The 26,943-nt window shown below is 35.7% G+C and overlaps 1 protein-coding gene and 1 long non-coding RNA gene across 3 annotated transcripts; both read right to left on the bottom strand.

The window, feature by feature from the left end:
• Positions 1-7,609: 7,609 nt before the first annotated feature.
• On the bottom strand, positions 7,610-21,417 carry LOC108371625 (uncharacterized). Of its 2 annotated transcripts, none has more exons than XR_001848773.1 (3): positions 21,406-21,417; positions 9,128-9,132; positions 7,610-8,040 (listed from the first exon to the last, which is right to left on the bottom strand). It is a non-coding gene; the product is annotated as an uncharacterized LOC108371625 (long non-coding RNA). The 2 variants fall into 2 exon arrangements; XR_001848772.1 differs by lacking the exon at positions 21,406-21,417 and adding an exon at positions 20,512-20,522.
• LOC108371624 (protein hairy-like) lies at positions 13,104-17,203 on the bottom strand. Its single transcript, XM_017627214.1, has 2 exons — positions 16,777-17,203; positions 13,104-14,229 (listed from the first exon to the last, which is right to left on the bottom strand). Exons 1-2 carry the CDS (start codon positions 16,969-16,971, stop codon positions 13,471-13,473), a joined length of 954 nt encoding a protein of 317 aa, XP_017482703.1. The 5' UTR covers positions 16,972-17,203; the 3' UTR covers positions 13,104-13,470.
• Positions 21,418-26,943: the final 5,526 nt, after the last annotated feature.

The following is a 26,943-nucleotide window of genomic DNA, read 5'->3' as shown; positions in this document are numbered from 1 at the left end:
CATGGATAGTTTTCATAATCTTTGTGTAACCCAATTTCATGAAAAATGTTGAAAATTCTATTTCATTTAGAGCTGTTATGAATTATGAATTAGGGAACAAAAAGCCTGGTGGTGAGGGCAAGAAAATTGGTGTGCAAACTTATAACAGAACTTTATTCAATTATTCTTTATCAATAGATTAGGTACTGAATTTTAGTATACAGAATTTTCATCATCACAATGGTTTGGCAAAAATATTCAAATACTGAGTTTATCTTCAAACTGTTGGAGTAATTTACTTCTTTAGTTCAAGAGTTGAAAAGAAGGATAAACTCACAGATGTCCTGTTAAAAATGTTCCCTGGATGCCACTATCCAATACCTACATATGTAGAATTGCTCGTTGATTGCAAAAATCGAGTTAATTTCCCCGTTATTCAGCTAAAAAAAAGTGGTTTCGCTTAATCACACATATATTACGAATCAATTGAATAATCTTAATATGAATAACAGTACATACATCACATTTCGATAGCCTTATAGCTTCGGAGAAATTAATTAATAATTCCAGATTTTTTTTTCTATGTATAAAAAAAATTTAAAAAAAAACAAACCCTAACAGGAAAAAATTTAAAGAATAACAGTTTATGTGTAATTTTTTTCCCTGATCTGTTACAAAAAACAAAGTACTCATGAAGAAAATCAATATTCATACGCCATGTAACAAGCACTCTTTCGTGCTCAGATTTCATACAAAAAATCCTAGCTCATTTTAATTTCACTAATTCCTTTTTTATTTATCCATCGACTTTCTTCATTAAATAGTAGCTTGATTTTTTTTTGTAAGGGAACAGGCTTTTATACAAAATCAAACAGTCTACCAAAAATTTTTTTATTTTTTTTTTATTTTTCCCCTGTTAAAATTGGAATGATTTATTAATTTAACAGACACTAACGGGCCTATCGAAAGTGATGTATGTATTTATATACATATATACATAGGTGGCTTTCCTGTTTGCTTCGTGGCGTGTGTCCATTTTTTTATCAAGGATATTTTTCAGGGCTTTACGAGCCGAAAAACTACGGTAAATTATCGATATTACAGCAGTGAGTCTGAATTGATAAGGCTATCTTAGGAACCTAACTGGAATTACATACCAGTCTCAGTAGCAATATTTTTAAATAAAAATTTTAAATAAAATGTGCCAGACCCTGGTGCATAACGGAAGGTTAAGGCAGGCTTAGTTGAACATAGAAATGAGTTCAGTTTCTTTTTTAACTTTTTTTGTTAAAAGATGTATAGGAAACATATAAATTATAAATAATTCTTAACAAAACAATGTAAACTTAGTTGAAGTCATTAACAATTGGTGATTGGCCTTAACGTCAAAATTTTTAGCCCGTTAAATTGTGGCAGCTGTAGAAAAATTCTTATAAATTTTTTCATTAAGTAGAATTGTATACCTATATGTATTAAAATACATATCTACATAAAAGCAAAGCCAAGAAGTAAGTATTTTAATATTTTTTGCAAAATTATTATTTTTTTGAAATTTTTTTAATTCTCAAGTTTTTAAGCATGATTCTTTTTTTCTAAGATTACATTTGATATACTATACTATATATGTATATTAGTAGCAATTTATTTGGCATTGAACTTTTTTCTATGTGAACTTTACAAAATTATTTGCATGTTTCCAAATTTATAAACACTTCTTCTACGCTGAAAAAAAAAAACACGTTAAAAAATTTTTCTCACATCTTCTACTTATGCAAATTTAAGTAATGCATTTTTACTTAAATTACCCAATTACTTTTCCGAAATATTTTTATAACTATGCACAAAAACGGAGCTAAACAGCCTGATTCAGTATACTTCATAAATTCTAAATATTTACTACTTTACAGAAATAAAAAAATTTTCCGACCTGTGACATTTGACCATAATTTCTAAAGTAAAATTTTCCGCCGAATACGAATATGTAGTCAAGATAAGAAAAAGTAGCAATGGTTTTTAAGGCATAGCAAACTATTTTTTAGATCTTAAACAAATGCGCTCACTTAAATAATAGCAGTTTTTTCAATATAATTGTCCTATCTTAAATTGTTTTTGATATAAAGGAAGCTTATTAAATCCACATGTAAGCTTCCTAAGCTAGTAGCTCGGTTGGAAAATGTTTTTGTCGTAGATGATGGGAAACTTAATAGGCTTCACTAATGTAAGAAAAAGTTTTAGATTGGGCAACTATACCAAACAAAAACTGTTATTGAGTTGGTAGACTCTTTTCAGATCCCAAAAAAAACAAACTGTGGCTATATCTCAGAAACTGTTCTACTTTTTTATGTTTTGACTTCATATACAGATTCGGCGGAAATTCAGCATAAGAAATTATAGTCAAATGCCACAAGTCGGATTTTTTGTCGACAAGTGTTATCAATATTAAGCAAGAAAACCCGTTTTGCTCCAATTTATTAGGAAACACTACATTTGATAGAGAAAGTATTATACAGTTCCCCATTAGTGAAAACAGTTTGTCTTGATCGCCGTAAAACTGAACAAGATAAAGACTTACCGCCTCGTGAGAATAATGTTTGCTTAATTTGAATTGAAGTGAACTTAAATGCACACTTACACATACATAAGAGCATACACACATTCCCTATATAGTTAGCCTTTTCAAACCTTCTACTCAGTTTTATGTCCACTTTCTATGTTCCCGATTTTCTTATACTTCAACTATCTTTTTCAGTGTATCACCAATCTAAAATAATTTCTGTTTTATATGTGGTTCAGCTTTGGTTTTAGAAAACAAATAAAATGCCGTTGTATAAATAAACAAAAGAAAGGTAAACAAAAATTAATTTAAAAGTTGTTGCATAACGAAACTTGTTGGTAAAAGAAGTTGCTTAAGCAGCAATTTATATATGAATGTATATTTAAATTAAAGCAAATCAAATGTACTTAAATAATTCAAATATTTTTTTGTTAAATTGAAATACATAAATAATTTAAATATATTTCAACAAAAATACAGCAAAGTTTTTTTTTTATTTTAATAGAAAAGTTAGATATAAAACCTTTTATTAGAACTATAACACTAGTTTAGACGAAAAATAATTAACCGCTATAAGCTTACTTTGGGTCGCTGAACACGAAAATAATACACATTTTTTCTCAAAGAAGCATTTTCGAGACTTTTTCGAAAAACGCCTTTTATGGTACTTTTCGCAATAATTCGTCAGTGTCTCATAAAAATCATGCAATCGACCTAACCGATTTGTATAGACAGAAAAAAAAAATATTAGCGTTACTTGCGAAAATTGAAATTTTCAATAATTTTTGAAAATTACACATTTTCAATTGAAGATTTTTTTGGAGTATTTTAAAATTGTATGTAAAACATTAATTATTAAAATAAATTTTTAACCTAAAATCATCAAAATCGGATGAGAAATGTACATAGATGTTATGGAGCACTTAGTAAAAATTTTAACTTTGTATTTTTCACACAATCACGCGCTTGGTCGAAAATAAGCTTTTCTTCTAGAATTCGCACCCAGTATTTTTTACTCAGTGCTCCAGGACATCTTAGTTTCTCATTAAATTTTCATGACCCTAGTCTCAAAATTTACTGTAGTGATTTATCTTTACACCAAATTTTTAAGATACTAAAAAACAAAAAAAAACAAAAACAATCAAAATACGTTCGCTGATTTTTTCGTAAAATATTGACGAGTAACTGCGAAAAGTAGCAAAAAAACAAGTTTTTCGAAAAAAAATCTCAAAAACGCTTCTTTGAAAAGAAAAAAAATGAGTAATGTTTATGGACTCAGCAACACAAAATTAGCCTGATAAACATTTTGTCTTGAGCTCACGCGATTACCACAAAATTTTTAGAGTAGCGTACTTCACTTATCTAATTTCAAATTGAAGCTTGGTAAAAAATTTGCGAATTTTTGAATAGACCAACGCAAAAAAAAAATGTTTAATTTGTAAATTACAATATCTTAATTTTGTAACAAAAAATGCAAGCAAATAAATAGTTATCAAATGCACTAACTGCATGTTTACTAAATAAATACAAAATCCTCTGCCTTAAACCAGTACCTTCTCTTTCTATGTATTTCTTATTAAAATCTTAGCTGCACATACTCGTATATATCTAAATATATATTTTGATATATACATTTGTAAGCTAAAATGCCTTTTCTGCATTTGTACACCGTCTGCGGCTTCATTTTTATACACACATACATACATACATATATGCAAGATCTTCTAAATAAGAAACTTTACAAATGGTTTTTTTTGCTACAAATCCATATATCTTATTAAGTACTACTGTCCAGTCCAGTCTTATGCATATGCATATCTGTAATAATAAACATTTTTAGACCAACATACATACCTAAATATATATGTGTTATATCTAAATGTTGTTTGCATACCTACTGCTACTTATTTTTATAGCATTTCGTTCTTAAAAGTATATATGTATTATTGTCCACATTTTATGTGTTTTTTCCATTTTATCTTACTACTCCTGCTATTGACTTTCCCTTCTATAATTTGTTCCTTCCTTCGCATGATGCTTTATTTAGCTTCCGTTGTTTTTCTTACCAACATAGCTTTAGTATTATTTATCCTTTTCTTGGTTGTACATATTTACTTTTTTAAGTACATCGTAAAACTGCGAATGATATGACGCACAAGAGAAATATCGTAATAATATTTACTACTGATTTAATTGTGCTTAAAGAAGAATTTTACATATAAAGGTAATAAAATGTACAGATTTTACATCTATAGCCAATGCAGCTTTAAAGGGTATAAAAAGTGGCATTATTAAAAGGATATTAATTATTTATAGCAATAGCATTCATTATAAAAATTACGTTTTCAAAAGTAATTTAAATGACTTCTCAAACAGTTTCTTAAATTTTTAAATATTGAAATTTTATTGGTTGCCCCACTGTGTGAAAATTTTAAACTCTCACGCACGGAGTAAGGATCGCTCCCGAGCTATCTTTAAACCAGTGCTGGCTGCGTAAATAATTTAAAATAAATAACTGATTTTTATGAATCTTACGCCGAATTCACACGGTTAGTGTATTTGTAGGGATTTTTATATTTCGACAGTTGGAGACTGGTGTTGTTTTGAAATTTTCGTATTGTACCGAACTCATTTATCACTGATGGCTTTAGTCGTCTATGGTACTGAAATTTTCTTAGCAGCTGATTTTCACGTGCCTTCGTACAATCGAGGCAGTTCACTGCTCTGCTCATCGAACACCTAAGGTGGACGCAGTGTTTGTAGAGAAAGGAGTACACTCTACCGACATATTGGCAAGATAGACTATCGCGATCTCCGTCGTTGTGCTTAGCTTGCGAACTCTTACAAGAATGGAGACACTTACCGTACAGCAAGAAGGAAGAGACATGTCCAATGGACATATATGTATAGTATATAGGTTCATTCCCAATACTGAAGACTGAATACTGAGGCTTTTCGAGCGTAGGGGCCCATTTGGCATCTCCAAATTTTTGGCCCAACGCTCAAGAAGGTGAGACCCAACTGACCAAAATTTAACCACAGGAGCTCTTGAGCGTCCCAGCTGCTCTATATATGGTGATAAGGTTTCAAGGGGCGATACTCTTCCGAGCCCAGTCCTCAACCATACAGTTTCTTGAAATTTCGGAGGTGAGTGGGCGGTCATACATTCCAAAAATTCCGGACTTTCCCTTACCAAAGCTGGACGAGACTAGTCTTAAACTTTCCTCCGAGGCGAAACGTAAAGGAAAAAGCAAGTACGGGCCTACCAGCATATTATACCTGTAAAAGGACTTTCGCGAAAAGCTGGGGCTGCAACCGCATACCATTCATGGTATGTAAACCACAGTCATCCGCCTATTAAATGAGCGGCAATGAGGGAATAATTGGAAGAGTGGAGAGACTCGCAAGTCTCAGTATATCAGGCGCCGTGAGAAACGCACCACAAGAAGGACTGAACATGATCTTTTACTTGAAGCCACCACAGTTATTTGAGTTATTTGTAATAGGCGCAGCCGCAAAAGGGGCCTTTAGACCGAGGACCTTCTTGTCTGAGGGGTAAAGTTAGTTTCAGTCAGGCAACGTCACTATATTCGTTGACAGTCAGGCGGCGTTGAAAACATTAGGCTCCAAGGTAGTAAAGTCTGGATTCACTGAGTCACGCCGAAACTTCCCTCTGCAGGTTTCTGGACGTATCAATATAGAAGGGAACGAACTAGCTAGTGATATAGCTAATCACGGCTCGGAAATGCAAATTTGCGAAACGTGTAAGCCCCTACCGCACCCGATTTCTTTTCTGCTAAGAAGGATTGAAGAATACACCACATACGTAACTCATTACCGAGACCCAATAAGATTCGTACTGAAGAACTATTGACACTAAACAAATCTGCAGTAAGGGCTCTAACCGGCGTCAACCCAGGGCATTGTGCTTTATCAACAAGCTCCCTCTGCTGAAGTTGTTGGGATGAACATGAAGAGGAATCGATTCACCAATTTTTAGGTCAATTCCCAGCTCTCCAGACAAGGCGTCTCAAGCATTTGGGGTCCCACTGTTTCAATAGCTTGGGGGGAGATAACGGAGGTGAAAATATCGAACCTCCACCGCTTCGGGATGGTAAATGCTTTGAAAGACTCTGTACTGACATTAGGGATTAATTTAGGATTGTAGGAGGTGCCTCCTCCTGGCACTCATAGAGAGCATTCACAATGGGCAAATCTGCCTCCGAGTGGAAGTATTAGTCATTCGTACGCGCGTTTCTAACCCACACCAACGGAATTATGAAGCTGCCCGTAGAATGGCAAATGGTCATAGATAATAATGGTCACTGATTAAAAAAAATAGATTTTCAATAAAGAACATTTTTTTTTCAAATTTATCCGCTGGAGCTTTTTACATGGCCCAATAGGTAACTATTTACATAGAAATAAAGCTTTTTAAATGTCCTACATAGACTCCAAATAACTTTTTAATTTATTATTTTCCTTCGGTCTTTGTTTATAATGTAAAAAGTTAATAGCGTACTGATAATATTCATCATTATTCGTTAGCTAAAATTTCTGTGCCTTTTAAAATTTTTAATTTTTCCGCAGCAACATATCTACATATTAAAATAAAACACATTCAAATCCAAGCAAGCTCTCGCAAAATGAAATTATTTTAAAATTCACTACCAATCACCAAGATAAAAATATTTCTCACTCATGAATAATGCTCATAGAAAGTAGAAATCTTCGCGAAATACCGAATACTTCGAAAGTAGAAATACCGCAACAACTACTCACTTAATATCGCTAGCTGCTTGTAAATTAAACGCTTAAATATTTTATTTTCATTTACTGACAACTAATTATTAATCTATAAAAAAATAAAATTAAATATATCAGTGTAAGTATTTCTATGCCTGAGAAATGCTATTTACTATTGAAATAAATACTTTTGAAATTAATAAACTGTGAAAATACTTAGCTGCAACAATCAAATTTAAGCGCTTACTTTACACTTAAATATAAATAACTGTGACATTAAGTTACAAATAAAACTAAAGAAACTCAAAACTTTTCAAGGCCTGTAAAAATATGTATGTAATTTCAACTGACTCAAAACTAATTATATTTATTAATAAAATATAAAATAAAAAAATGCTTATCAACACAAATGTTACAACTTACAATAAGCTTGAAAAGTGTGTGATTTGTAACTGTAAAAAAATATTTACAATTACAATAAATCAATTAACTCGCATAACTATTATGTAATTCAAATAATTATGTAAGTATAAAGTATTGCAATTTAATTATTATGAATAGCCAATCAATTGAGGTATTTCCTTTTGAAGTGTCAAAGGGGATACGCAAACCAATTGTAAATAAATAATGTTATTAATAAGTACGAGTGTGGGTGAGAAAAAGAGAATTTACAATACTCGTATAATTGAACAAACATAAGAAATATGCATCGATATGAAAGCACAGTCAATATTTGTTTCCAATATTTCCTTACAAAAACTCTTGCGGGACTAAAAGATCCAAAAAGTCAAATGTATAATACTGAAGCCCCGTTGACAAGTTGAGTGAACTTATTTTGTGATGAGTAATGCACAATTAGTAATTATTTAAATTTTATAGCTGCTTTCGGAAGGCATAACATTTTTTTTTTTTTAGAAAACTTGCAGAATAGTGGCTTACAACTTATCGCATTTGCTATACGCAAGATCAAGATTAAAGAAACTGTTTTTTTTTCGTTGGACGCTGTGCTATAGCGCTTTGTTTAAGTGGTATTTTCAAACCTGGATTCGCCTGTTTCCATCCAAAGTAAAAGAAATGGCGCTTGGTCGCCGCTGCAACTTTTCAGTCTTTCAAAGCTTCTCAGTTTTTTTTTTACAGAAGTTATTTGCTAACTGCTTTCTATTTGTCCAAGTACTCCAGTGGTACTGAACCTTTTGGTTATGAGGGACCACAAGTGACGCCAAATCCTTCTCCAGCTGGCCTTTTCATCGCAGACATGACCCTTCTCTATTACCCGCATCGCGACTGAAGTGCTTCTGTCCGTTCGTACGACATGATCAAGCCAACATAGCCACTGTATTTTAATTCACCGCACTATGCCTACTTTTATCGTCTGCGGATTCGCCATCGCCAACGCGCAAAGGCCTGTAAATCTTCTGCCGAATTTTTCTCTCCAAGAGCCGCCTCATTTACCTACTCAGTCCAAAGTAGCACTTGTTGGTAAGGGTGACTCTTCGTTGGATTTCAACGCTGACAATATTATTGCTGCTAATGCTGGTCTACAATTAAACGAAGTCATCTACTTTTAAAAACTTGAAACCGTCGACAGTGACGTGGATGCCAATACGCTTATACTCTGACTGTTTGTCGTTGTGTCCTCGTTTACCACCGGACCCACCTTATTTGCTTACCTATCTTTTCCAAGAAACCAGAACTGACGTGGCTTTTGTTTTTACCTATGAAGTCGATATCGTCGGCATACGCCAGCAATTGTTCGCTCTTGTAAAGTATTGTGCCGGAGCGGCCTAATCATTTCTTTGAGGTTGGGCTTCAGTCTCTTACACAATACGCTCGTTAAGACCTTGTAACCTAAGCTTAGAAAACTGATTCTGCGCACACGGCGGGGTCGTCTTCATTATGGATTGCGCAGAGGACTCTTAAAAACGAATCGTTGGCCATGCGTTCATATGACCATATTCTGCGTAAGAGTTGATGTATGCACTCCTCGCCGCCGTACTTAAGCAGTTTTTCAGCGCCGTCATTGGCATTCATAACCCATAATTTAACCTTTCATTTGAAGGGGTTTTTATATGGCGCGAGCCAAATCAAGCGAAAGCTAGATTTTTCACCTTCTCCCTTTAACTCGTTCCCAAACGGAGTTTTCGTCGCTAGAGATATACGTGAACAGACATTGTGAGCTGCAATTGAACCGTAGGCAAAAGAAGGTGCACACTTATTGAGCATTACTACTTTTATTCGGATATTTGGATCTTTCTAAGCATTCAACTCACATTAAATCTGCTTATTCGCATAAGAGGTTAGTTTGGGTATCGCGATTGGTATACAACTAACTATGTTCTGAGCTTAAGCCCTAGCCTAGTTGAAAGAAACTAGACTCCAAGTTGACACTGTGCCTGTCTTTATTGCCCAATGAAAATAAATTAGATCACCGACAAATTATTAAGAAAAAAACTGCCTCCTTTTCGCTTCAGTTGGGTTTAAAACTGGTCTAAATTTCGCTGACTTTTAGAGGGCAAAATTACCTCTAAGGTATTCAAAGACTGCTCTTTCAATTGATGGTTCTGTTGGGTACTATAAGATAGAAAATTGGCCTGGTCTACAAGACTATGTGACATCTAAATGCATATATTTCACTGCGGTTATTGCCTGGGATTGGGTGTTAGGTTAGGCTAAAATCTTCCTTTTTTTAATACTTCTAACTAAGGGGAATAAACTTGCGTGTTGAATTTTTAAGTACAGATGTTTAGTTAATTTTAAATAAACTATTTAAAAGATATTAGTAACGCACATATAATTTATTACTAGCTCTTTCTATTGACAATGAAAAAAGCTAAAATAATAGATAAACTTAGTAAACTTAAGTTATACATATAACGTCTAAAAAGTAGTTAAAAATAGATATGCAAGCATGGCCTATTGCGCAATGATAAAGCAATAAATTTGAATTTCTTTCTAACTTTTAATTCATAGATGTCCATTGAATTATAGAAAATGGTGTAAAGAACAAACACACACACACACACATACATAAATATACATAAGAACATACATACACATAGAACTAAATATATCAAAATTGCTAATTACTAATTACAATAATAATGAATTCAGCCCGTTATCAGCTAAATTAAAATATTAAAATGTAGTTGCATAAAATATTAATTAGCGGAAAAAAAATGTTTTTGTTAAACCCAAATCGAATGGTTTTTATGAAAAGCCAAAATTAAATGCATAAACCGAAGCGAAACAAACAAAAAAATTGTGGATATGAACTGCAATGCAGCAGAAACAAAACGACTATAAAAATCGACGCCACCTTTTTGTTAGTGCAAAATATAAATATTAATAATATTTTATCCATATATTTAAGATAAGCATACATACATACTTATACAAAAAAAAAAAAATAAATATACCTAATTAACTAAGCAAAAAGGAAAGCAAAAACAAAACAAGCAAATTAATATACATAACGGCCTATTGAAAATAGTTACGAGTATTTAAGTATGTACTTATTTATTAAAAAAAAAAAATGCAAAAATTTTTGAGAAACAAAAAACTAAACCGATTGTGAAGCTACAAAAAATACACAAAAAAAAAAACCAATATTTTTGAATGCAATTTGTGCAATCAGTTAATTAATTGAACAGTAAATAAGGCAATGTGACAAAGCTATGTAATTAAGCGTAGATTTTCGATGAGATTTAATGCGTTTCAGCGATCGATTTGATCAGCAAAATAAATGAATACAAAAAGCATACCAAATGATAGGGCAAACATTATTACTGCTATTAAAATATAAAGAAAATAAAAATAAAAAAAGTTCATCAATAAAACATTGAGTATACTAAATTTTTTTTCAGAGGGTAAGTATGTACGCGTTTCCTAGTGATGAAATTTAATAGTAAGTAAAGCGCCCGAAAGTATGCAATAATAAATAAAATATCGGGTGTACCAACAAGATTGCCAGATTTATCCCCCTTATTCTAGCAAAGTCCCAAAACTCAGCGCATCACTTTTGTGATTTCTACTGCGCCTCAAAGTATACAACAAATATGCCGCTACAAAAAAACAAAATTAATTTGTGTGCTTTTCCTTAGCACTAAAAATCTAACTTTAGTGGAATATTTTCGAGCGCAGTAGAAATCACAATAGTGAAGCGCTGTGTTTTGTGACTTTGTCCGAATAGGGGAGTTAAATTTGCCGCCATTTTGTTAACACCCACATACAAACCACGCGATTTAAGAATATGGAGAAGTATTCAAACGAGGCGTTAAATTCGAAACTTTGAGACTAAACTTACGCTGATGGATTAGAAGACCATTGTTCGTCGTCGTCCTTGTCGGTCCCTCGAAAATATTGCCACAGTAAGGGAATATGTTGTCGATAATCCAGGAACCTTTATTCAGAATGAAGAACTAAAGATTTCTAGAAGCACTATGCAATGAATTTTGAAAAAAAATCAGGATTTTCTCGCGTACAAGATTCAATTGGTGCAAGAAATCAAGCCAAGGGATCAAGAACAGCGCCGTTTTTTTTTCTTTAAAATTAAATCCGGCTCTCTTGTTGGGACACCCAACACTTAAATTCTAAATCAGCTTGTACGCAACACGCTTAGACCACTGCAACGGGAGAGCCAGGAAATCCCCGAAAACAAAATCCCCACTTAAAAAAAATCCCCAAATACATTTTTCCCAAAATCAAAATCCCAAACACAGAACTGGAATCTTTTCCAAAAGGGGTCGTTATTACAAGTTTCCAGTCCTCAATGAGAAAACGGCTTGTAGCAACATGTGGGCCTACTCACTGGGTTCTTGCTCTTAAGCACTTGACACTGACAGGCGTTAATACAAACGGGTATATTTCTGATTTAAGGTAAACGAAGCAGGACATATTTATACCTTTCATGAGCATGAAATGGTATAGGTCTGCAAAAGTACCGAAAATGGTTGTGAAAAGGGTACGATTTCAGCTATTTTTCTGAAAATTTTCTGATTCAATTTTTCGTTGACAAAACGTACTGGTGAACTAAGCTTAAGAGCGAAATACACCACTCAAGCGGCTTGACAAACCAATCGAAATATCCCTTTGCTGCAAGCCATTTGTGTTGTGTATGGGGTTTGACGAGTCGCTGAAGGCAATTTTAATAAAAATCCAATTTCTTTTTATTTTCTGCCCGCCATGTTGAAGTTTGATCAAACCGCTTGCGTTGTGTATGGGAAGTTTAAAGAATTTGCCCGCACCACTAGTATACTTTAGCCACTAGCGGCACCCCAGGCATACGCTCGCGGCACACCTTGGCACACTTTGGGAATGCCTGCTTTAGTCAGTATCGTTTGAATGACTATCGTTTCAAAGTTACATGATTCATGCCCAGGTGTTCATGAAAGGTATGAAGCCTTCGGCATAGCCTTGTTTTTACTTGTTATTTTTTTTTTGCGTCTGTCCCGCCTCCTAAGTTTAATTAGGAGCCTTTAAGAAAAGATGTATTTGGAAAAGCGCATCTGAGATGTTTTTAAGTACATAAATCGTATATACACTTCGACACTTAAATGTAGAGGTTTTTAAAGTTGTTGTGCCTTTCCTCCGTTTAAGGAGATACCGTTAAATAAACCTTGTCATTCCTTTTTTTAATTCCTAAACCAATTTTCTATTTGCAAATCACTTCAATTATAAAAAAAAAGCTGCTAAACCGAGAAAATGGCAACCAATTTGTTAATTCGCCACTCGTTGTATAACGCCATTCAATTTTGTATGCAAATATTTTATGCACACAAACATGATTTCACGCACACAACATATGCTTGTACAAATGTGTGTGTATATATGCAGCTAACAAAACTCATTATGGTAAATGCAATTACCCAAGGTAAATATATTTATTAAATATTTAGCTTCTATGCACTAATTCCATTAAATTATTAACTCGAATTATTCGAATACATATACAAACACATACAAATAAATAAAGCTTTAGCCATGCAGTTACACAACAAATTTGATTATACAAATATGGAAATTTGCTGATGTGGTCCTTTGAAATACTTAGTCCTGCACGCACACATGCATACGTAGACAAGTGCACAGGTATGCATGCTGCATTAAGCATGATTTTATTATGTTAACAGGGTAAAATTATCCGCGTTTAAGGTCAGGCGACCAAAGCAAATGCGGGTGGTTAGGGGCCGCGTTCACCAAGGTCGCCAAACGAGGCCATCGCCGTGCAGAAAATCACCATCGGAACAGTCCACGTCATCACCGAGCGTGTCACTGCCATCGGCCTCACTCTCCACTGGCTCAACATTCGCGCCATTGCCGTGATTATGCAACACTTTTCGGGCATAAGGATGCATTCGCGTTTTGCCAGTGGCTGCTGCTCGCGCTGCCGCCTCCCAAATGCGTTCAAAGCTAGAAACTGCTGAAGCGGATATTTGCATTTGTTGGTGCCTGGCGTGCGATGTTGCTGCTGCTGCCGCCGGCGGCGGCGTTGGTGTGGTTGCCGTTGCCTCCGCTGGCATATGCCGCAACGCTGTGCAAAATCTTTGGTAATGCTCATTTATATTGTTGGCCACCGTGCCATAACTAACTCCATTGCCATTTGCTTGCATTGCTAGCGCAGATTGAGCTGAGACTACGGCGGCTGGCGCTGTATTTGTTCCGTTGGCTGTCGTTGCGACGGCTGCTGCCGCTACTGCTGCTGCCATATTTGGCACATAATTCGCAATATATTTGATTAAATCTCCATTTATATGTTTGTTTTGTTGATCGTATTTTTGTAGGAAATGTGACACCTCCACAGCGCAGTGCTGAAATCCTGCCCAGAATTTCTCCATGTTCAGCGTATCGCTGTGGCGTACAAAGAGACCGTTTGTTTCGCGCAGCCGATGTAGATGGCGCACTGTTAGCTCTAAGATATCAGCCTTTTCCAGCTTGGAGAGGTTTTCGCCATCCTGGAAGAGAAGAAATTAATTTGATTAAATAGTGTAATCTCACTTTAAATTTGACATAGCAATAGCTAGTCTAAGATTTGAAACTTAGAAGCTCCGTGTGTGATGTCGATAAAAAAGTACTTGTATTCAAGGGCGCCACCTTCGATAGCATATGCAATTCGGCTCTAAAGCATGGGGCAGATACTGTCCTCACGCTCATGTAGAGGATTATTAGGATTCATAATTGAATGCCTAACTGACAGCCTTAATAGCTATTATATCAACATTCAGGCCCATTACGATCTCTCAGTCGTTTGCAGGAAAGCGCGCATTTGTATTTAAATACATATTTGCGAAAGTATTTCGTATTTTTATATTTTTTAAATACATTTTTAAGCAGTATTTGTATTTTGTATTTTTAAGTACTTTTTCTATTCCTCATTATTCGTCATACATTTTTTTTTTTGACATTTGAAAATTCACTCATTCGGTTTATTAAAAATATATGAAGCTTATGCGAAGCGCAATTAAAAAATTTAAAATTTACTCATTCTTTTCTCTTCACTTTTTCATTGCAACAATTAGGGAATTTTTGAATTTTTTTTTAGTTACGGCCTTTTGTATGCACGTGTAATTTCAAAAGTATTTTTAAATGTATTTGTACACTTCTCCTCACTTCATCAGTGCACCCTTTTAATTATTAGAATTTTCAGTTTTCCTTTTTTTATTTAAATCCCTTGATTTTTTATAAAAATGTCGCAAACTCTGCAAAAAAAAACACGTCAAACTAATTTTAAAATTTTATATAGATTAAAAAAAATGGCAACAAAGCCTTTGTTTTTGTTTTGTTTGTCAAAGGGGTGCACTATCCTAAGGACTTGGAGTGAATAAGTTAATGTTATTTTTCGAAAAATTTCCGCGTATACAGTTTTCTAGCCCAGTCAATTTAAGTGCAATAAAGTGCACGTTTCAAATGGGTGGAAAATATTGTTAATGTTTGACATTTTTTTTGTTGACGGGGCGTCGCATTTTCTTTTATATATAGAAATTTTGTCATGTATGACACTGCCAAAAAAAATGTCAAAACTCAATAGCATTTTGCAGCCACTAGAGACTTTCATTTTACCAATGTTGCATTGGCTACAAAACTGCATACCGGGAATTTTTCTATTCACTGCAGATCATTAGGATAGCGCACCCCTATGTTATTATTTTAATTTTTTTAATTTGTATGAAATTTTAAAATCGGATTTACACATATGTATGTACATGCTGAGGATTGAAAGGTTGCGCTATTCAAATGAGTAGGAGTGTATTTTGAAATACTTATTTTGTATTTAAATACTCTTTGTAAAAGGAGGTTTTGCAAATCCTTTTTTGTGACGTATTTAAATTTTATATTTACATAAATAGTTTTTTTTTCAAGTATTTTTAAAATCTCTTCAAATCACACTGAATATGATTGACACTTGGTGTAGTGGAAATCGGATCAGCACTAACCCAACCAAAAGTAGTGTTGGCTCTTCACTAGAAGAAAAAGGTTAGACGGCCTCGGTTCCGCTGCCCTTAAACGAGTCACTATATAGATTACTTTCGAAGTCAAGAATTAAGATGTAATTTTAGATACTTAGTATACCAATCAGAAGTTTCATGGTGAAAAACGATCTCAAAATTCAATGGAAAAATGGAAAAAGCTTTTTTATTTAGAATTAATAAAGAAGTGATACTGTGGAACAAAAAAAAAGTCAGAAAGGAGGATTTGCAAATTCAACTTGGAGTTGAGAGTGGTTTTTCTGTTAATTTTCTTTAACTGCATCAGCTTACATCGGCTTGGAGTGAAGTTTCAGCTGTATTGGGAGTTAAATTTTTGTTTGTTTTTATTTACATATATCATTGAGAGCGTAAAGCTTTTATAGGAAGTCTTCTAACCAATGCCAATCAAAAGTAATGCAAAACTTAATTGTTAATTCATCGGAGTTATTAAAACGCATACTACTATTAGGACTCCTAACTACTAGCAGAGGTTCTTCTGGCAGCGCCATTTATTAGCTAAATTCTTTCCCGACTTTCATTCAAATAGCCTGTTCCCGTCCTCAAGAATTTAGTCAGAAATAGTCTGAAGTCGTTTCCGTAAACAAATTTTGTATCTTCATTACAATCTTCCGGACAACTGCGGACTGTTTCTGACTAAATCCTGAAGTACGCGATCAGGCTAAAAATTTCTTGGCATTTGGTTGAGATGAAGTGAAGTTAAGGCGATTCAAATAAAAGTATTCAAGTGAGCTTCGATGAATGAAATTTGTTCGGAAAAAAAGCCAAAAGTACGCTTTTGGTAGAAGTAAGACGCGAAGTCAACGCTGCTTTGTTTCTATGATTCCAATGATCTTATTCGCAAAGAGTTTGCGCTGATGGAAAGCTAGTTTTGACCCATACTATTACCCTGAACCGATCGTAAAAAAATATTGGTGCGACTCATAAAAAGCAAAGCATCGCGGTCTACAAATCTTCAATCTTCTATCTCATAAGCAACTTTAGAGCTTCATATATTCTAATTTATCTACAACTTACCGCTTGCAAAGTGCTGGTCATCAAATCCTTCAATTCATCCAAACATTTATTGATGCGCGCGCGTCGCTTGCGTTCCAACATCGGTTTCATAATCTTGCGGTACTGGTAGGTGCGCGACACGGGCTCCAGCGGCAGGCCATGCATCATGAAGTGATGGGGATGATGATTTGGCGCCATTTTTGTGTGATAACTCATGCAGGCATTTATTTTCAAGCACACGATATGCGGAAAAAATTAATTACTTAACTACACTAACAGTTCACAAAAATATTTGCGCTTTGAATTTTAACACTTTGACTTGCAAAAGTCTATGGTTTATCAAAAATTTTCAAGAACAACTTAGAAAATTTTCGAAACTTAACTTCTTAACTTGCTTTTATAACTTTTCACCGTTCTTGCCACGAACTTAACCGGCGCGCTTTGCCAACAAAAATGATCGTGAGCGCGCGATAAGTTGACTTTTTATTGGAGCACTCGCACCGTATACACTCTCGCAATCAATTGTTCTCGCGTGCGCACTCATTTCCCATTCGCTGGCGAAATGCGCTGTGGGTCCGGCTGTCGAGTGCGACAACCAATCGTCGCGTGCTCCACTTGGGCTCGGTTGGGATGCACCACACCGCGCCAAACAACTCGTGCACGCTATCAACACGATCGTGTGGAGCTGCTGATCAACATCGATCATCGCTGTGAAATCTGCATTTAGTTAGTGGCAGAGAAGACGGTAGCTAGTGCAATTGGAGCGCTTGCTCACCCACTGTGTTCGCTCATTTCTGGTTCTCTCACTCTCTGGCTGACCAATAAATACTTAACCAGTTTTACCCGCAACATCTCCGCAATCTTTGCAACGATTAGCCAAGCGCGTAGAGATGAGCTGAGCCGCACAAGGCAGATACAATTTCATGAATGAAATTCCATTGCTCCACAATAGTAAGTTTATTTGCACATCAGATGAATGAACCGCAAACACACACGCACACACAAACACACGCTAAATGGCAACAGGCAAGGCATAGCCGTAGCGTGGCCAAGTCGCACGTTTTTATTAGTGGCGTCAAAGTGACGAAGTGTCTGCCTCTGTGCTACCAGTTAGTTAGTTAGTGCGCGAGTGTGGCAAGCGGCTCTCGTGGGATTTAGTTGACTCAGCATTGCGTTGCATGCTTCCATGTGAATCTTGAGCTGTATATGTTTACATAGTTATTTATTTGTGGGCTCGCTTGTTTGCGGCATTCGAATACACATATTTGTTGTTTTTGTTTTCTAACTGACGTTAGTTGTTTATGTTTCGATTTAATTCCCTTCTGCGCCACGCTCCTTTTTCTCTCGAACCTCATTCTGACGCGCTACTGTAGCTTTTTATTATTGTGTTCTGTGAAAGCCAAGCACAAAAGCGTCGTATATGTATGAAGAATTGCAATAACAGCTAATAAAAATGCTGAATTGCGTATGCGAGTGGTGGCAGCAAGTAGGCTGGCACGGGCAATGAATGCGCTAATCTCGTTATGAATGCTACTTAGTTCTTTTTGTTTACACAAAAAAGTGTATACTACTCAACAGTAGCACAGAGATTGTGGTGATACAGTGGTTTGTTTTGAATATCTTCAGAAAAATTTTGTTTGACTAAAAATCGATTTCTTAAGATTTCTTGAACAACTAGACAACCTTACAAGCTCACAGTGGTGCCAAACTGGAATTTACTGTTCAGTAAAGTAGTACAGAGTCTTAGTTTTTTAACTGGTTTGGTATTTTTTTTTAAGGATGGTTCCGTGCGCAGAAGTAGAAAGCTTTTGACTGCCCTTCACCTGGGATAGGCCAGAGGTGATTCATGTGCGTACGGTTCAAATCACAGCTCACAACCTCCGGATATTTATATCCACGTATCCTCTGGGTGTATCCGCCCAATGAAAAGTTAGAAAAATGCTTGGATGAGATGACGACCATGGCAAACGTATAAAGGATTATGATTTGAGGGTATGCCCTTGGAATATCCAGACCCTTAATGGGAAAGGTTCCTCTGCCGCGGCTGGTTGTTGTGCTCGGGAAGACTAAAGCTGAAATCACCGCCATCCAAGAAATGCGATGTACGGTGCAAGGCAAGGCAAGCGTGAAGCCTTGCGACGTCTACTATAGTTGCCACGTAAAGGAGCTTAAATTCGGTGTTGGATTTGTGGTGGGAGAGAGACTCCATCGGCGAGTACTGGCGTTCACCCCGGTGGACGAACGTCTAACCACAATCCTCATCAAAGCGAGATTCTTCAATATCTCGCTCATCTGCGTCCATGCCACGACGGAGTAGAAGGACGGGGCGTCCAATGATCTCTTGTATGAGCGCGTGGAAAGAACATATGAGCGCTGCCCTCGACACGATAAAAAAAATTGTTCTTGGCGATTTCAATTGCAAGGTGGGTAAGGAATGGATTTTTGGCGCCACTGTCGAAATGGGAATACGTGGTACTAGGCTGTCCGCAGATCGAAAAACGAGAAACCATATCGTTATAGCGTTTTAGACGTACGCACACTCCGACGCCCAAACATCGACGCGGACCACTATCTTGTTGCAGCCGAGATACGCACCCGCCTCTGTACAGCAAAAAATGTATGCCCAAATATGCAAGGAAAGCTTAACGTCGAAAAGTTGCAATAACAACTATGGAGAGAACACTTTCCCACTTTATTGAATGGCAGCAGCACTGAAAGTAGTGAATAAGACGAAACGGAGCGCCAAGTCGATGCAGTCGATGTCCCACCGAATGACTATGACAAGGCACGAATAGCAATAACGCTTCTAAAAACAACAAAGCTGCTGGAGCTGAGATCCTGCCAGCGCAACTATCTAAGTAAGGCGGCAAGGAGCTGATAAGGTGCATGCATCAACTCTTATGCAGAATATGATCACATGAACGCATGCCCGACGACTGGAATTTAAGGGACGCTCTGTCCAATCAACAAGAAAAGCAATCCCATGCCCATACCGCGGTTTTGGCAATTTTCTCATTGCCGACGTGCACTGAGGAAGATTAAATGAGGTATTACCCTCCCATGCACTTAAATTGGAACAATGCTTTCTCACTTTTTTTCTTGGTTATTTTCCTTTTATTCAATTTACATTGTTGCTCAATTAAAATTTTTCCTACTGACGCTGTCCTGTCTATTAAACTCATGCTAACATTTTTTTATATATACAAAAATGGGGGAAGAGCGTCTGTAAAAAATTTCAAGATTCAAAGGTAATTTGCACCTACTTCAATATTGCAGTTGCTAAAATTTTATACTGCGTTCTTAAAAATTCTGAGAAAGAAGTTTGAAATGTTCCCGAAACTTTTACACATTTTTCTTAATTTCCTACAAAGTTTAGATCTTGCGTTTATGCGGGGTTTGTTAGAGAATGTACTGTATTTTAATTGAAAAATAATGGAACTCAACTTAAAAAGAAAATAACCCAGACATGCAAGCGAAAAATCATTTTTAAGTCCTATTCAAGTGCATGTACCTACATGCGCCGGCTTGAACATGTCGGGTGTTTACCTCAGCAAGACTTATCGGGAAAAGGTCTGAAAATTATTTTCACTTGCTTCATTTCAAAATAGCTCCACTGCATCGTTTCTTACAATTTCTGATATTAAGGCTTACGAATGTATTTGTGCCGCGCATAAGTGTCAGTAAATACGTCAACGACTCCCGTGGGATAGTTGACACCCTGGGAGGCTGTTGTCACTGCCAATGCCAAGCTCATACAATAAAACTAACTTTAAGCTCATATTGCTGTTGTTGTTTTGAATGCCGCTACTGACGCGCTTTTTACTTTTTTATTTTTTTTTCTTCTTCGAATAGATTGCCGCACTTTGCTGAACAATAATAATAAAAAATATGAGCTATGTAAAAAACAAAGCAAAACAAAATAAAAGCAAAAGAATGCAAATTATAAAAAAAATACAAAAAACAGTAAACGGATATGACAACATTGCACAGGGGAAAAAGTATGTATGTACGTAATGATAAATCGGCGCACAAGACGCAAGACGTAAGGCAAAAAAATTTCGCTTTCAAAAGAATATGTACATATGTATATCTATTCCGAGGAGCGCATATTTATATTATTACTTTGGACAATTCAGAATATTCTTCAGGGAAATTTTTTCGAGTTTTTAAATAAGAAACGTTTTTTTAAGAAAAATGAAGGCTGCAATTTGTGTGCATATTTATATTGTTAGCCCTTAAAGGCAATAAAGTTTATAAATGTTATCGAAAGTTGACTCTTGCAACATTTCAACCTCACTGGGTGGCTGCAGCGATAAAACTCGCCAACATTTCATCACTCTTTTAACCCTTCGGCCTTTGGCGCTGCACAAAAATTGCACACAAAAGGCAGCGGCAGCGGCAGACAGACACTCAGAAGGTGCTAATTTAACAAATTGGCAAATTACGACCTTTTGACCTCATAAAGACGTTGTAATCTTACATGCAACACGATTGCCGCTTGACTGTTGCAACAAAAGCAACAGCAAAAGCAGCAAATAATAGCGCGCGCATTGCGCTCAACATACGGTAGCTTTGCGTGGCAGTTACGGTCGTCCCATTGAGGGCTGGAAATTCGTGTAACGGACGACAAGAAAACAAAAAAACAAAAACAGTAAAACTAAATGGGAAGCACAACCGAAGCAGAGTCTGCCTTTAACGCTTCAGCTTTATTTCCTATACATTTATATGCACATATTTTTTGCGTTTATTTTTTTTTTATTCTTTACATTATGGCAGCAATAGCGGCGGAGATTCCCACGATCTGAATTGAAGCTCACGGGCTCGCGCGCTCGAGCGCGCGCACACAACATCACAACTCCCATTGTTAATCGGCCTGCAACTTGCAGTTATTGCTGTTGTAATTTTTTTTGTTGTTGTCGTTGTTTTTGTTGCCTTGCAATGTGATCACATCTAGGCAGCAATTGGCATCCGCTGTTTGGAGTTTGGAAGTGCAGCACATTCACACTAGTTGTTGTTGTTATTACATTATTGCTTAAGCGACATCCCGCAAATGCTGACCCAACAGCAATTGGCTACTTCAGTGGCTGTGTGTGTGTGTGTGTGTGAATTGGGGGATAACAAAAACAACAATACAGTAGTAATCATTGGGAAACATTGCTTGCATACAATAATAATAATAACAGCACTTGGGGCGGGATGATTTAGCAACAACAAGAACAACAACAGCAGTTAAGGTAGCAGCATCATCGGTAGCTGTGGCAGTGGCAGCTGCTGAGGCGGTTAAAATTACGCGCCGCCAGCAATTTGCACTCACTCCTCTTTGTTTCACAAACAATAATGAAATGTAGGGGATAATTTTTTTGGCAGCAGAAAAGGAAATGTAAACAAAAATTTCAAATCAAAACTAAGAAATAAAAAAAAAAAACAATCCAAAGCCCTTTTAGCAAAGTAGCCAAAACCTTGGAATTAACTCAGCGTCAACTAGGTCCTAGTGCCCCCAAAATTAATAAAGTAATTTTAAAAATCACGTTTACGTTAATGCAGTTCTAAATCCCCTCATTTATGGGGTAAGCGCTAATATATTTATTTATATTTTGTTTTTTTTAAGGTTCATTAATTTTGAATTAAAGTTCGGTTCCTTATCTAACAAAAACCATATAAGTCCAAATTTCAAACTTTGTAGAAAAATTAAACTTAAAAAAAGCAAATGATAAGTAGTGAAATCTGGTAAATGTTGAATTCAGAAACTTAAATTTTCGAAAGATTTAAACCTAGAATGATAAACATTTTTTTATCCCTTTATTGGTAAACATCGTCTATGAGGCTACCTTTATAAAAAATTAATATTTCACTTTTATAAAAAAAAGTTATTCCAATAAAAGCAAAAACGTATTTTCTATATCGTTTGTAAAAAAGCAAATAAAAAACCATTCTTTTTTCGTACCCGAAATATGTAACAGTCATAATAGTGGATCTCATATTTTAATGGGTGATATACAGAGATCGTTGAAAAAAATTAAAAAAAAAATATTTCCGTTCGAGATATTTTTGCAAAATTTCTTCAGCTTATTGATTTAGATTAAATTAACACATTAAAAAAAAATATAAAGTTTATGGCTTAGAAAAAATTTTGCTATTAAAAATTACGCCTACGAGCCCTAACCGCCAAAATAACTTAAGCGACATTTTTTTTCAAAATTTTATTTTTGATGAATTTTCCTAGAGCGATATGTAGATGAATTTCCGCATCAAAAAGAAAATTTTTAAAAAATATATCGCTTACGCTATTTTGGCGGTTAGGGCTCGAAATGATACTAATTCTATGTCGAAGTTACAAGAGGCTAAGAATTCGCGTTGATATTTGATAAAATTCTTTAGCGATGACGTTATTATTTTCTTCCATACTTAACCAATTGTCGAGCATTGTTACTTTTTATGGAGGTGCAATAAGGCCAACGACAATAAGGCAAATTTTTGCTATTTCCAAATTGGAAAAGAAATGTAACAAGTTTCATTTATTTCATTTTTAAGTAATTGAGGAATAAGATCAACTTTTAAATTTTACAATTTAGTAATAAAGCAAAATAGTCTACAGAGTCACCCAGTTGTATTTAATGGCCATATTGGAAATTGACATTATGACCATATCAAGGGGCCTTATTTCCATTTGGAATGGTCACAATATCAACTGACGGCATTTTGTATGGACCTTTTGACTATTTTGAAAAAAATTATAATAAAATGCCACTACGTAGTTCAGTGCTGGAAAGTTACACAAATTTGTACCTCGTGTTGTACCTAATTTAATTATTAATTTATTTTTTAATATGTTATTTTAATTTGTTTCTTTGTTGAATGTACATATCATTTCATTATTTATAAACAGAGTGGCTTTCTATCCATTTCCAATTGGAATTAAGGAAAATATAGCCATTATGGTTTTATTGAGTATGGTGTTACTTAGCAAAATAAATACCTGCTTTGTTTCCAATCGCAAAGGGAAATATAGCCATTATGGTTTCATTGAGTATGGTGTTACTTAGCAAAACACCTTCTTGGACCGAATGTACGTTAAAATTTAAAAGTCTGAAGAGTAGGTACAATTCTGCCTACTTTAACAAACTTGCTTCCGCCGGTAAAGTAGCATAAATAACAATTGGGAATTAAGGCAACTCAGATTTTGGTATTATTTCTCATTTAAAAATGAAACACAGCTAATTTTGCTTTAGTTTCCTTTGCTTTATAGCATCCCCTAAATTCTCAAGGACACTTTTGAAAGACACTTGTCTTTGAAACAGGTTGAAAAGAGGTGTCCACGAATGCAGTTTAAATTGGTAAAATTTTAAAAATATTATATTCGTCAAATCACCGCGAATCCTTTATAGAAGCTCATTAAGTTCTTAATGGACGTAAAGTGCGATAAAATATTCCAAGACATTTAAATTACTCTAAACTCAGGTTCTCAATGATCCTTTCAGCTCTGCGATTTATTTAGTCAAATCAAAGCCGGATGCGCTCTTTATAACTCAACATGCTCGCACAAGTGTCCACATTTAGTATGAGCATACCAACATGTCAATAACACACAGTACTCGACTGGAGCAATAAATCAGTTCCACACTCCGACTTCACAATGAATTTTAAATGAAATGAACTCAGCGACAATGCATGTTATAATTGTAATTGCAAGTGGCACAGCGTAGGCATGAAGAAGAACGCGGAAAATGCACCAGACTCAAAACCAACGATTATGAGAACACAAAAACAACAAAACGACATGAATAACAAACATCAGTAATATAAAGACAAAAAAGCAGCTGTGGTGTGGTGTGGTGTGACGTGGTGAGCACCTGTTGCAACTATGTACCTACATACTTGGAATGCGCAACATATGCTTTCACAGACCACAGTGGGTATTCGAAAAAATGCAGCTCAGCAATTCTTTGCAGTTAATCTGCGGTACGTCAAGGTGACAGTAGAAATGACAGCACGGCAATTCCATGCATTGGTAGGTGAGTGCCTGGAGTTGTAGTTGGCATTTGATGGCGTTGGCATTGTTGGTATTTTTTTCTATGGTATTTTTTTGCAACAGACATATTTACTACTAATAAAAATGCAGGATAGTTACTCATCGACCAAAACTAAGCCGAGGACAACGAACACACCCTCTTTTTTCTGTGCACAATTTTCCATTCCTTTAGATTTTTATTTGCATTAGTACTATGGTATATGCACCTACAAGCCTCGAATACGAAATCATATTTGCGCTTCACATAAAAGTCTGCTTCGTTGATATAAAGTTTAAATCGCCAACCACCTCCTCCCTCCCTCTTTCGTTGTAGTTTACCATAACGCAGCAACGCACGTGGAGTATCGCAGCCATTATTGACCGATATGCCACTGAACCCTCTCTGTAGTAGTAGTATAGTCCGCCGGAAGCTTTTTTACGCCGGCGAGCAGTGAGAATAGTAAAAAAAAGGCTGAGTGAAAAATGATGTTACATGGCGGCACTCAATGTTACACCGTTGTTGTTATAGCCTGCAAAGGTGCAACACCCAGTTTTGTAAAAATACTATTTCCATATTTCCATTCATGTAGAGTCAATGCCCGACACAAACAAAAAAGCGAAAAAGTTGGCTACACTGTGGTTATGAAATGGGAATTAGAGCACCATTCAGACCGCGTAAAGTCTACTGAGGCGTAAAAAAATGTTTACAGGATTTTTTCATATTCATATGGATTTGAATGGGCGATCGTAGTGCAAATCGTAGAATTCGAATGTGTACGTTGCTTGTGGATGACTACAGTAACGATGAAATGAATTTTCTGTACATACCTACATACATACATACATGTAATATCAAATGCGTTATAACGGGTGATTTTTTTGAGGTTAGGATTTTCATGCATTAGTATTTGACAGATCACGTGGGATTTCAGACATGGTGTCAAAGAGAAAGATGCTCAGTATGCTTTGACATTTCATCATGAATAGACTTACTAACGAGCAACGCTTGCAAATCATTGAATTTTATTACCAAAATCAGTGTTCGGTTCGCTTTACGTCCGATTATGGTCATAATCGACCAAGTGAGCAAACAATTAATGCGATTGTGACCAAGTTTGTTTCGCACTCAGTTTACTTTATTGGACATTAAACCAACCACACGAATGCGTACAGTGCGTACAGAAGAGAATATTGCGTCTGTTTCTGAGAGTGTTGCTGAAGACCGTGAAATGTCGATTCGTCGCCGTTCGCAGCAATTGGGTTTGCGAAACACATTTCGAACCGAACACTGATTTTGGTAATAAAATTCAATGATTTGCAAGCGTTGCTCGTTAGTAAGTCTATTCATGATGAAATGTCAAAGCATACTGAGCATCTTTCTCTTTGACACCATGTCTGAAATCCCACGTGATCTGTCAAATACTAATGCATGAAAATCCTAACCTCAAAAAAATCACCCGTTATGAAGCTACCACTTGGAAGGCTTTCTTTGGAAAGTAGTATTGCTGTTGCTGAAAATGAATTTTCTTTAAAACAATGAAGGTGAATCAGTTTTCTAAAATCAGCGGAAATTTTTGGAACCACTTGAAACTTGCGCTTTATTATAATAGATTAGAATTGGCTACCAAACTGCATACCCCTATATAAATAGATAAGCCTAAAGTAGCCTGGATTTGCCACGGATTTTTGGCAATTTTTTTTGTTGACGGTGTCAATAACTTTCTTCGGTACAAAGTGTTTTCGATTACTTGTTTATATGGAAAAATTTAAGGAAAGGGTTATGGATATTGCACAGAATTATTCTCTCGAAATCCGGAAAACCGTCACATATTTGTTCGCCCATGCGCATGTTTCTTCGCCATTTTAAAGAACCGTGGGAGATTTGTAGAGCGTAATTTTTGTTCGTCGAAAGTGGGCTATGGTTTTCAACTGCCTATCGAGCCCAAAGTCTGACATTATTGGTGATGTTTACGCTAGATCATAGTTAGACAAAGTCCTACACTCAGGCCCGTCGAGAGGGAGATGTAAAGGGGTGAAGGGGACTTTTTAAGGGGTCTGAAATATCAGAACCATAACTTATTATTTTTTATACCCGAGCGCACTTGTGCACAAGGGTATATTAATTTTGTTCACATAACGGTTGTTTGTAACAGCCAAAACGAATCGAGATAGATATAGAC

Source organism: Rhagoletis zephyria, unplaced genomic scaffold, assembly GCF_001687245.7.
Source record: "Rhagoletis zephyria isolate East Lansing unplaced genomic scaffold, Rhagoletis_zephyria_1.1 Rzeph_scaffold_05110, whole genome shotgun sequence".
Taxonomy (NCBI): Eukaryota; Metazoa; Arthropoda; class Insecta; order Diptera; family Tephritidae; genus Rhagoletis; species Rhagoletis zephyria.
This window is presented reverse-complemented; position numbering and strand designations above follow the sequence as displayed.

Excerpts from the sequence above, each read along its gene's own strand:
- LOC108371624 (XM_017627214.1), bottom strand. The coding sequence starts at position 16,971 with ATGAGTTATCACACAAAAATGGCGCCAAATCATCATCCCCATCACTTC. Across the intron at positions 14,230-16,776 it reads TGACCAGCACTTTGCAAGCG|GATGGCGAAAACCTCTCCAA; the intron begins GTAAGTTGTAGA and ends CTTCTCTTCCAG.